At 42.4% G+C, this 12,265-nt stretch overlaps 2 protein-coding genes across 14 annotated transcripts in view; one reads left to right on the forward strand and one right to left on the reverse strand.

Moving 5' to 3' along the window:
- tcf7 (transcription factor 7) overlaps positions 1-6,741 on the forward strand; it is a 64,543-nt gene extending 57,802 nt beyond the window's left edge. For 5 of the 12 annotated variants that reach the window (XM_067491379.1, XM_067491380.1, XM_067491382.1 and 2 more), the window contains 3 exons: positions 404-452; positions 1,417-1,489; positions 4,658-6,741. In XM_067491379.1, coding sequence (XP_067347480.1) covers positions 404-452; positions 1,417-1,489; positions 4,658-5,042 — 507 coding nt within the window. In that variant the 3' untranslated portion in view covers positions 5,043-6,741. Of the gene's footprint in view, positions 1-403; positions 453-1,416; positions 1,490-4,633 lie in introns of all 12 variants that reach the window. The other 7 variants (XM_067491386.1, XM_067491388.1, XM_067491391.1 and 4 more) reach the window with 3 other exon arrangements.
- Positions 6,742-6,821: 80 nt separating this feature from the next.
- On the reverse strand, positions 6,822-11,831 carry skp1 (S-phase kinase-associated protein 1). 2 transcript variants are annotated; one of them, XM_067491395.1, is made up of 6 exons: positions 11,699-11,831; positions 10,807-10,906; positions 10,587-10,660; positions 9,836-9,979; positions 7,569-7,709; positions 6,822-7,454 (listed from the first exon to the last, which is right to left on the reverse strand). In XM_067491395.1, the coding sequence occupies exons 2-6, from the start codon at positions 10,901-10,903 to the stop codon at positions 7,419-7,421; spliced, it is 492 nt and encodes a 163-aa protein (XP_067347496.1). In that variant the 5' UTR covers positions 10,904-10,906; positions 11,699-11,831; the 3' UTR covers positions 6,822-7,418. The 2 variants fall into 2 exon arrangements, with proteins under 2 accessions (XP_067347496.1, XP_067347495.1); XM_067491394.1 differs by having other exon boundaries at positions 11,621-11,781.
- Positions 11,832-12,265: the final 434 nt, after the last annotated feature.

Raw genomic sequence — 12,265 nt, forward strand, 5'->3', positions numbered from 1 at the left:
CCCCCCCTTCATCGTCAGAAGTGATTAAAAATGGTCAAGAACGTTATAAAAAGGTATAGTATAAATATGAAAATTAGAGCAAAAGCTTGCATCCATAAATGTTTTTACCATATTGAAATGAAGGCGTGCAAACTTTTTCACCCAACTGTACCTAGGAAACATGCAGGAAGTCACTGCTAAGGCTAAGTGGGAAAGTGAATAAAAGATGAGAATGTCCAAACTTGACGTCTCAGTCCCTGAATAACAAAGAGAAAAGCAAACAAAGCAAACAAAGTTCACACATCAGTCAAAAACGAATCATTTCCAGCCTTGATGGTGAATCTCTAGTAGTTCACTTCAGACAGCTGAGCCACACTCATCTCTTTGTTGCCTGTTTTTTGTTTTTGTTTTTTTTCACCAACAGGGCAAGAAGAAGAGGAGAAAAAGGGAGAAGCAGCAGGACTCCAACACAGGTAAAGGCCCACTGCCCGAACCCCTTCCTCTTTCCCACGTCAGACACCTTGTTTCAGTCTGAGGAAACAAACAAAATAACGTCAACTGTGCAGTATTTGAGAGAATTCAGTTGGCCCTGAAATTGCGTTGGCGCTCTGTAGAACAACATCCTTGCTGTGTTTGAGGCAGGATGTGCCTCTAACGTCAAACCGCCCACCCACTCTGCTTTCCACGTAACCCCAATTATTAACATTTTAATCCCCGGTGTTTAAAACATTGTCTTCATCTGAGCTCTTTGCTTTTCCTTCCCAATGTTAAATCGATTTTCCCTCTCTTATCCTGAAGAAATGAAGTGATCACCTTGGCGTCGTCCACAGTCTTCCACCATTGTGCAGGAGTGGCCAGGCCAACACTTCAGCACTAGCTCACATTAGAACAAAGCTAAAGGATGCAAACCTTCAGCTTATTGGTGTAAGGGGGGGGTAGGAGATGTGTTAGTGAGCAGTGCTCGGCCTGAACACACTGTGCAGTTGACAACAAATGTGCAAGACGCCAAGAACTAAGTAGTATTTAGTGTCTCTCTTGGTCTCTGGCTGAAAAGCTCGTGAAACCTTACAGCATGGCTGCGCTGTCCCAACAGCCGGTTTGCAGGATGAGGGATGTGGAGCCAGGTTTGCGTCGGATGTTCTGTCTGGGGTTTGTTGTTTTGCTGAGCTGTAACTTCCTACTAACAGTTGGACTTGATGGCTTTCTCTGCACAGACCAGCTCTGTTTGGTGCTTTTTTTTTGTTTTTTTTTCCCTCCTGACCTGACAAGCTGGTGTCTCTTTCTTCCTCTGTCGTCCTCGGCCTTTGTCCCTCCTCTCCTCTGTCCTCTCCCTCTTAACCCCCCCCCCCCCCTTTCTTCTTCACCTCCTCTTTGTTGTGGTTCTTTTTGCGTGTCCCTCTCTGTTCTTGTGCATGCCGCTCCACTCGTTGCGCTCAGACCCAGGCTCTCCTAAGAAATGTCGCGCCCGCTTTGGCCTCAACCAACAGACGGACTGGTGCGGTCCCTGCAGGTGTGTACCAAACATTCACTCCCTCCGCTGCTGTGCAACAAGCTCCCCACCTCTCCTCCCGTCCCACCATTTGTTTGTGTGTGTGTGTGTGTGTGTGTGCGTCACTCCTGTCGCCGCTATTCAAACATTTCTCACAGGCAGAGCTGCTCTGAAGGTGATGATAATCTTCCTCCCCCCAGTTCACCCTCTCTTTGGGGTTTTGTTACTGACTTTACCTACTTAATGAGGTTACCAAGCCCCGCCTTGTGATTATGGAGACAGCTAATGAGATTCTGGCTGCTTCAGGGCAAGCTCAACCTAGGATCAGTGTTTGAAAGGCCAACCTGAGCTCTGCATGCTGTACATCACTAACCTGCTCTGCAAAAAGAACAGTTCTAGCCATAAATGTGTAGTAACACAGTCGTGAACACATGCAGTACAGACACATTGTCAGAAAATGTCAAAACATCCCCCCCAAAAAAACACAAGCTACATGACAGAATATTCTCAGGATTCATTGTTTTCACCTGTGGTGTCTCACCTTAAAGGTCAAAGGGGCTGCAGTGCCTTTACGACACAGTGACTGTGGGGGGAAATACCCATCAGTAGAAAAACCAAAAAAAAAAAAAACACGTGTCTGTAGAGCAGCTACCTGGGGCCGAAAACACAAACCTATCACGTTAGAGAAGTAGAAGATGCCGGCTTCTATTTTGTTCCTGGAAACTTCATATTTTCTGACGGGTTTAGGAATTCACACGAGTTCCTGTGGCAAAACAATCAGACGTCAGACATCCCTGAAAAGGAAACACTCGATGCAGAATTCGGGCCAAGTTCAGAACTGACGTAAATTCCTTTGAACTCTGCCTCAGAAGAAAGTTGATGTTAAAAGTTACATTTCCAACCCTTATATCTAAGCTCGAGTGCTAACGCAGTGCAAAAGTTCATAGATTGACTCATTCACTTAATACTTGTAGTGGTCGTCTTCCCTATTTGTGCAAGTACCTAAATACATATACTCAAATACTGTACGGAAGTAGAGATACTGTGCTTGAAATTTTCTATTTCCTGGCTACTTCATACTTCAACTTCACTTAGTTTGTGTTTTGTTTTTTACATATTTCACTACATTAATCTGATCACGTTAGGTACTAGTTACTTTTCAGAATCTGATTCATAGTATAAAATGCAGTACCCTTGAAAATGTGTTTGATTGGGATTTTATGTGACAGACCAACACAAAATGGGACATAATTGTGAAGTGACAGGAAAATGAGAAATGGTTTTCAAACGTATTGTACAGGTTTGCTGTGACTAATAGTTCTAAAAGTTAATTCTCCCATTAATTCTATTACATACAGGTGGACTCGATTTACTGATACAAATGTACATCACACTTTTCAGATATTTATTTGGAAAAAAAAAAAAATTTGAAAACCACTTAACATTTTTCCTTTCACTTCACAATTATGTATGAATACTTTTTCAAGACACTGTAAAACTTTATGGATCCCCAAGTGTAAAATTCACAGCACAATGGGAAGAAATTCAAACAATAATTGGATTGAAAACTGAGCTAATACCTTTGTACCTTGTTCCTCAGGTAAGTAAATGATCTAGTTACTTCTTTCACCACTGGTAGTTATATCATCGAATAAATGTAAACTATAGTTTGCTTTACACAGTGACGTTTTCATTTAGGGATCAAGTAAGTGTTATTTACTGCAGCTGCACTGATGCAAGACAGTTTTTCTCAAATACAACAATCTCATTGTCTGTCCTCTGAAATAACGCAGTACAATATTGCACTGTTCTCACAGTAGAAGTCATCTGAAGAAGGGCCTGTCAGCACACGATTTACAGTAGACAAGTCAACAGCCGGGCTGCGGAGTGGGAATCTGTGTGTTTCTGCACAAGAAGCTTCTACCACCCCAGCACTATAGCAACCCCATCGTCTTCCCCGCTGTCACGTCATGGAAATCTAACTCTGTGTGTGTGTGTGTTTTCGGTTTGAGAGAACAAAGGGGGGTGAATGTGGTTAGAGCAAATCCTTATCACCACAGCCCAAAACTCACACACACACACACACACACACGATCCTTGCAGCTTTTGCATTTGTCGCCGTTCTCATGCCCATCTGCTTTCAACTCTCTCCATTCATGCACTGTGGTAACAGGCGCCTTTTGATGGTGACGTCTGACATTTAAAAGTGACTTTCTATTGCACTCTTCCTGCCTCTCTCGGTCTAAATATGGCCTCGCGCCTTTCCTTGCGGTTAAACCTGGTGAGTCATATCATATTCTGGTAATGATCTGGGATCCTGTTAACTGCTTTGATGCTGCCATCAGCGGTACACAGGTCTGCTTTTAAGTATAACACCTCGCAAAGCACAGCATGTCACTGCTGTTTGCCTGGTTGACAAATGCAGCGTGTTTAGTGCAGAACAGGGGATTGGGCCCAAAAAACTGACTGGATGCTCGGATTTTACGCAGTGTTCGGCTGCTGCGTGGTGCTGTGAGCAGGTTCTGCGTCCTGACCTTGCGTCTCGATGTTTTACAGTTCAGATTTCACCATAGAGATGTGATGTAATGTGACAACAGGGGAAATGTAGAAAAGCATGTGATGACCAGCCTCAAGCCATTATTCATGTGACCACGGCCCCTAGCAGCCATAGTTTCCGTGGGCCCCCAAACCGGGAAGAAGAAGAAGGGTGCTTTAAGCTGAATGAGGCCATTTTTTAGAGTCGGTGAATTGAATTCGGATTTACGCTGGTTAAGAGCCAACTGCAGTCATCCAGTCACAGGGAAATCAAAGCAAGCATGTAGGATTCAGAGTCATTAAAACCGCAAATAGAGCCAATTCCGGAAAGCAGCAGAAACTCACTAAACTGCTTTATCGTGGGCAAAATCCACAATGAGCTGCGGCCTTTACGTTGAGGTTAGGGATGGATTCCAACATTAGCAAGACACAGGCCACCAGGGCGAAACCAGGATGGGCACTGTTCCAACCCTGAACCTGTCCTACAATTACTCTTATAGTAGCCAAGTTACGAAGGCTACTGCACTTCATCATGACCATTCAGTGTGTCTCCCTGTTCATCGAGCTCAGTGTAAATGCTGCATCCTCACTGACGCCTGCTGACGTTTACCATCCACACTTTATTCACAGATAACTCTCTCTGACTGTTCCTAGGAGGAAAAAGAAGTGCATTCGCTACCTTCAAGGAGGAGGCTGCCCCAGCCCAACTTCTTCAGATTTAAGTGCTATAGACTCTCCCCCCTCCCCTTCCCCAGCCCGCCACCGTCTCTACCAGCACCAGCGCCCCCCCTCCCCAGGCTGCTCGCCGTCGCCCACCTCCCCGTCAGCACGCCTCGCCTCGTCTCCGCCAGCGCACACATGTTCACACGCACGGTTACCCCGGGAGCAGTCCATTGGCAAGCGCAGTGACCTCCGCCAGCCCACAATCAAACACACCCACACGCACCTGGAACTGTCCGGCAAGCACTGCTCCACGACGGCGCTGTCGGCCGCCAAGGCCGCAGGACTTTCTCCTAAAGTGCTAACAGAAACTCAGTGATCAGCTTTCTCCAGAGCCATGAAGCTCTAGCTCAGCTTCATCCCATGCTTTCTTTCACAGTTGATCTACTTTCCTTAAGCAACCTGACACACGATTATTATATCACCACATCATGTTCACCACATGGGTGGCTCTCCAATCACTGGGAACCAAAATCTGAACCAAACTATACCAGACTGTATAAATAGTTTATGAACCAAATTGTTACAAGCCTGCTCTTGTGAATTAGCCTTTTGAGTGTAAGATAATAGAAGAGCAAAAAGGGATCAATTTATTACATGTGCAAAAAGAAATCTAAACAGCTGTGTTTTGTTTTCAGTTAAATCCTAATACTGATACAATCGCCAAGGGAATTATTGATTTGGATGTTGATCGAGAGCATCTGCATGCACCTGATTTTTCATCCTTGGGGCTAAACCGTCTCCTTTGGAAGAGGAAGGGTCCAGCCCCCCCGAGACAGTGACCCGCCAAGCTCCAAACCACACAGTTCTGCCCATAACTCATTGGTCCTCTGGTGCTGATGCTGTGACCTCGGTGACAATCATGAACTGTTTTACAAATGAGCTCTTACTTAAATGAACCACATCAGCAGAAAGGCTGTGCAGTAAAAGTTAACGTGGCACATTTTTGAAATTTGGAACATTTAGGGATCCATGGCAACAAACGTGTTTGGTTGTTTTTTCATTTTTTTTCCCTCTGTTTTTAACACTTCACCATCGCACCTCTAATATCACTCAGTACATCACCCAGCATTCATCAGTCAGTGAGACCACACCACTAAGCCATGAAGGGGGGACCAGAGTCCAACAGCCAGCAGAACCTCAGCTCTTAAGAGGGAGATTTTTTATGAACTAGTGTTGACTACCGCTTCATTTCATTCCCACATTTTTCTAAACACTGTGCAGCTCCTTTGACGGACTTAACAGCAGGTAAAAGAAGGCTCAGATATATATATATATATATATATATGATAGAGTTCTTCCTCTTTGAGTTGCATGAGTTCTTTTAGGCACTTTTGAGGCTGTCAGTATCTCGCTATACCAATCATTTCAATTACGTTTCTCATTTTTGTATACGTTTTAATGGGCTTTGTTAAGGTCATATGCTTTAGCTGGTGGGGAAAGACGTTTGTTTTTAATGTTTTATTTTCCTTTAAACAATTTTCAGCTCCATGAACTAATCTGAGACCAAATGGGTACTATTATATTGCAGTGTGTTGTAAAGTTTTATACATGTCGGAATTGCCTATTATAATTAAACTTTTCTATGTTTTTATGTAAAAAAAACAAACAAAAAAAAACACAAACAAAATAGGAAGAAAAAAAAAATTCTGCCATTTCTTAAAGCGATACATTGTGTTTGTCCTTGTGCAAATTCCCCCCCAGGTGTTACTGCAGCAGCGTTCAAATGAAATGTTCAACCAGTGTATGTGCCAACTTTATTATAACGAAAGCTACATTTTGAATAAACCTGCTTTAATTTCCTGTTCTGCTTCGCAGCCTCAGACTTAAACACTGTGGACAAACTGTAGGCTGAGCTTTGTACAGCATCACTTTCCCTCCAGCAGAGCGCGCTCTTGTACTAAATCTGACTTATTTACATTGGTAGTGGAAACGCCAAGATGTCTTTTTGTATTTTTAGGCCTTGAAAGCCTCCGATGTATTGTTTTTGATGTATTAAAATTGTTTTGAATATCTTGTCCAAGTCTACTGTAGTTCCAACACAAGGATATTTAAAGAATGATTTTGCCATTTTTCCTCCATAAAAATGAAACGCTCATTGCTTTACATGTTTTTTTTATTTACTCCTTCAGTATACGTCCATCCATCCCAAAATCCAGCTTAATCGGACCAGATTCCCCATTCAATACATGAATTAGGAACGAGTTCCACCCAATGCCGTGACAAGTACTTCAAGTCCAGACAACAATTTTGCAAAAATGACAAAAACCCCTAAATCTCACACTTCACTTTTCCTTTCTGCCCTTGACATGGTTTCACAGAAGATGTGAATTTACAGAGCAATTCTAATCACCCATTTCCAAAACAAAAAGTCAATCTAAAGAAAAACATGTCCAGTAAAAAATGAAAATGGACAATATGAAAGGACTAAGATTTTTTTTTTTAGGGTGCATAGCTGTGAAAATCAGCACTAGTTTATACCGTTACACAACATGTGTGGAAACAAGAGCTTTATTTAAATTAAAATGTCACAGGCAAGTTAAAATTTTGCTCATGCTATTGGTATACAGAGAGGGGTGGGGTGTACGTGGCTCTAAATATACTAAATATTAACAAATATGAACAACGCCAGTGCAACCAGTGTGCAGGGAATATCCTTTTCAGTGTGGTAGTGTTGACAGGATGGATCCCCGCTTTACTTCTCTTCACACCACTGGTTCTCTTTGCGTACCTGTGGATGAGAGGACGGTCAGGTCCCTTGTCAAAGCCAAAATGATCCTGTTACTTCTAACTTTTATGAAAGCCAGGTATTTTCTGACAGACAGATAATGGCTGGGATAATTACCTGGGCTTCTTCCTCCTCTGTGAAATCATTTTTGATGTTGAAAGTCTTCCTGATCTCCTCCGGGGTTTTGCCTTTTATCATGTTGGCCACCGTCTTGCAGGTGACATCTAACAGACCTTTGATGTCCAAATAGTTGGCAGCCTGCACAGAAACGAGCCGGTGAAATGAAGAGAAGCAGAGACTGACATCCTTCACTCTTAGCATTTCAAGGAAAATATCATCACCTCCATGTACTTCAACACTACTTAAGACAGTATTGTTTCAGATTTGCGTAAAGATAATTGTGATTTTCACTACTATAGTTTTTCTGGGTGCCCTGGTTTATTGCTTGGTGAAACTACAAGTATGTTACAATACACTCGGTATAAAAAGCATCAAGCACTGTGTTAAAAGCAGGACGTTTCTGGTATGAAGAAAAAATGATAACATACAGTGTTTAAGTTGTGTCCTACATGAACAGGAAAAGAAAAATATTTAATGCTGGTTTTTAAATTTTGGTGTATTAAAAACACTTTGTGAAGGTCAGCGTGAACAAGATGACTGATTACCGCGAGCAGAAACTGTTAATGGAAGAATCTGACCATTTGACACATACAAACATTCAAAATCTACACTTAATCATTTAGCAAATGCCTTTATCCAAATTAATTACAAGGCAAGCGAAGGTTTTCCTTCAGATTGCTTTAGTTTTGTTTTTTTTTAATGGGTGAATATTTTACTATTGCTCTGTAAATTCACATCTTCTGTGAAAGCAGGTTAAGGGCAGAAAGGAAGAGTCAAGTTTGAGGTTTTTGTCAGTGTTGTAAAAGTCAAAGTACTTGTCCCAGCATTGGGTGTAATTCATTTCCAATTCAAATCTACTCTGCATATAAACCCGGCAGTGAGTAATTAATCAGCATCACTTCCCTTTACCTCGGATGTGCCAAGTGTGTCGACAAATCCAGCAGACCTGCTCAGGATGTAATCACATGCTAGGCAGCATCAAAATAAGGAAAGTATGTTCAAGCCATCATCCAGATATAGTAACGAATCCTGATCACATTAAAAACTATTTTTACAAAAAGGTCAACATGCTAAGTCCCAGCCAAACATCGAGTTAAGAGGCACAGATAGGAAAGTTTTATCTTGCTGCCATTTTTCAAAACTTAAGTTCTCTTTGCCCAGAGAGAAACACCAGTTTCCTGGCCAAGCCTTTCTATTGGATTAGACCCCGTTAGAAAACATTTGTGCCCCTGTAAAACCCAACAGGACTGAGTAACAAATACAGCCACCTGGCCACAGAAATCCCTTTTTAATATTGTTTTCACTCATATCATAAACCCTAGTCCTGTCTAAGGCTACATTGCAAAGCCAACAGTTTACACACAACCAGTGATGTCACCCAACAAAACTTCAGCTCTACTCCTGCTGTGCTTTAATAAAATGACATCCAGGTCACAGAGGAAGTGACCGTGCATCATTTTCACACGGAACCAGAGCAGAGTTATTCTGACAGCCCTGTGTGTCCAGCAGTCTCTGGGCTTGTGTTTCAGTTCCTGGAGCTGTCGAAACGCCCATTTCCCAGTAACTTCCCAACAAGCGCTCAGGTTACGTTTCACATGCTCGGTCTGGCTCACCTTCCCATGCTGCCTATGGAAAATCCGTGTCAAAATACCCCTCCCCATTAACACATCAAGAATCTCGTCTCCTCCCCTATCACACCAAGCTAATTTTTGTCTCTTGACAACATGACAATGCTCTGTAATCCGATACACCACTGAATTTAGTGAAGACTCACGAGAGCAATCGGCCCATTTAGTTTCAAGTATACAACCTTAAAAAGCATTAAAGCAGAAATTTGTTCCTGTAAGCGACATCACATCAACTGTAACCAAAAATTAAATTATAGAAAAGCAAAAGGTCTAATTTTTGATTGAGTGACTGGTGCCTCTTTACACAGAAAAAGAAAGAAAAAAACACTGAGGGTCAATTGGTCATTGGTCTGTTGTTTAGACCACCGAAATTAATTTGGTCTCTCCTTAAAATGTTGAAACTGTATGAGCACTTCAGATTATTTCCTTCCTATATCATTCAAGACTGGCATCTGACCAGTGGGCATCTATTGATCAAAATTCAATTACCAAATGATGCTGGTCCGCACACACTAAACATTCACTGACAGCATACCCTTTTATTTTGGAGCAAAGACAATGAGGAATAATTTAAACTTTGACGTGCCGAATCTTAAGGTTTTTATAATATTAATGTAATTATATGTCTGTATTTACCAGAATGAGTTCAAACAAGGTGCCCTGGTCCACTTTGAGGAACTCCTGGTCCCATACAGGAATGTCATCTGTCCTCTTCTCCTTGTTCTCATCATCCTCGGGAGGAGGGGGGTCATCTTTGTGATGAGTGCACCACTGAATCACCTGAAGAAAATACATGTATAAAAAAAGAAAAAGGAATATGTTCATCGTACTCAGTATGTGAAAAACATGTCAAACCTCTGCATTTGATAACAAGAACATGGACGTCATCAGTTAAGTGCAGGAGCAACTTCCCAACCAGTGTGCAGAGTGTAAATCAGGGGTCACCGTCATGGTGCCCACCCGCGGGCACCAGGTTGCCCCCAAGGACCACATGAGTCCCCCATGGGCCCGTTCTAAAAATGGCTCGCCATGAGGCCACTTACCGATGAGCTGCATCTAGTTTTTATGTAGCTTTTCTTTTTTTAATATCACATTTGATAGTTATTGTGAGAAATCATTCACATAGATGAATGTCATTAATTAATTATTTCAAAAGCGTGCATCATACTGGTTGCCCTTCGCATTAATCGGTACCCAAGAAGTAGCCCTCAGTTTCAAAAAGGTTGGTGACCCCTGGTGTAAGTGATCACACACCATTCAACGTGATGAAAACCTCAAACTAAAACATGCGGAGGCTTTTAATGCGTCCATCAAAAGAACCAAACAGAATTAAATCAAAATGGAGGTGGGTGCACGTGTGTGGTTTCTGTGTGCACATGGTTCGTACCTTTTTGAGGATGGCAGCATTTACATTAGGGAGGGGAACTGGGTCATCGTCTCCTTCATCATCCATTCCCAAATCTGACAAACACACACACACACCATATTTCATACATTAATCTGTACTGCATCTCTTATAAAAACCATCATTTTAATTTTAACATAACCATCATATTGCTCCTTGGGGAAAAGTCAGATGGAGGCTGGAAATGATTTGAAACTTGTACCTTCTAACATGGTCTTGATGGTAACGGACTGTTTGGCTATCTCCACATCCACCTCAAAGATCTCCCCATCTGAGCTCTGTAGTTTTATTGTGGGCATTATCTGTGAAGTACAAACCGTTAGACTGTCAGACACTCACACATTACGTTGCAGCTGTAATAATGCATGTGGACATCAGACAGACACCAAAACTCTCTGTTTCCTGCTGCTGTGACAGCTAACTAGCTAGCTAGCTATTAAACAGACTGTTAACCAAGTGTACAGACTTCACACTGCTGATAGTTAATTAGCGACATCAACAATAAGCGCAGGACCAACGTAAGCGCATTTTAATCTCAACTACGCGGACGTCGGACTTAGCAATATGCACTGAACCCACAAGTGGTTAGCGGTTAAGCTCGAACGCTACCTCCAAGCTCACCGACGATCAAAGCCTAAATGACGGTGATGCTAACCATGTAGCTAGCTCGCCATTTGCTAACTCGGGCATTTTTAAAAGTGGCCGGACGGGGATGGACGCGTGGAGACAAAACACGAAGTCCGCGCGCCAAGTGCAACAAACCCAAGCTTGTGGGATTTTACAACGACAACGTTCCTCTAATGGTGGTTAAGACGTACGCTAGCCGGGTGGCTAGCATTACCGTGCACAATGCTAGCATCTTGGCTCAACGCTACGCTAACGCCTTCCGATGTCACGGAGGCCTCTTAGCAACCACATCGAGGCTTATTTAAATACACATATGATTCAAAATGGAGAAAGCAGCTTCCGCACGCGAGCTATAACTATAAAATGGCACGTTCACGTTTGCGACTTACTGTAAACGATTAAAGACAAAGCCAAGAGGCGAAATTCCTCTGTGATCAACAAGCAGGGCCCGACAGACGCAGCCTCACCAAACAACGACTGGAAGTCTCTGGATCGGCGTAAAGCTGCCGCTCGCTGGAGGCTGACGATCACCGAGTGAAACGGTGCCGACGAAGAGGAGGGGAGAGGAGGGGGGGCGGGGGTGAAGACTGCGCTTCCTGTTTATCGAACCTGCTTTGCATTTCGAAAACCTCGTCTTCTGATGCACAATTTCATGCGATCATTTCAGCTTTCTTGAATAAGCATGATTGAATAAAAAAGGACTAATGACTCATGTTTGCATTACTTTTAGCTGTATTGGTTAATATTTGTTTTGAACCTGATAATTATAATTTTGGATTATTTGCGGGGCACAGCTGAGTAAGTAAAATAAAAGTACCTTACAAAATTTACTTAAATACTTTGCATTACTTATAAAGCAGTATATCATCAGTCTTCAAATATTATACAGTATTATTGTTTGTTTTACAATTTTCAGCCATTTACCTTATTTTACCTTATTGGATTATTACTTCGTGCCTTATGCAGACTTGGGAATTACAATGTACTTGTATTAGCAGTGGTCAAAAGTACTTAGATATTTTAAGAAATTAGAG

Source organism: Channa argus, chromosome 22 (assembly GCF_033026475.1).
Source record: "Channa argus isolate prfri chromosome 22, Channa argus male v1.0, whole genome shotgun sequence".
Taxonomy (NCBI): domain Eukaryota; kingdom Metazoa; phylum Chordata; class Actinopteri; order Anabantiformes; family Channidae; genus Channa; species Channa argus.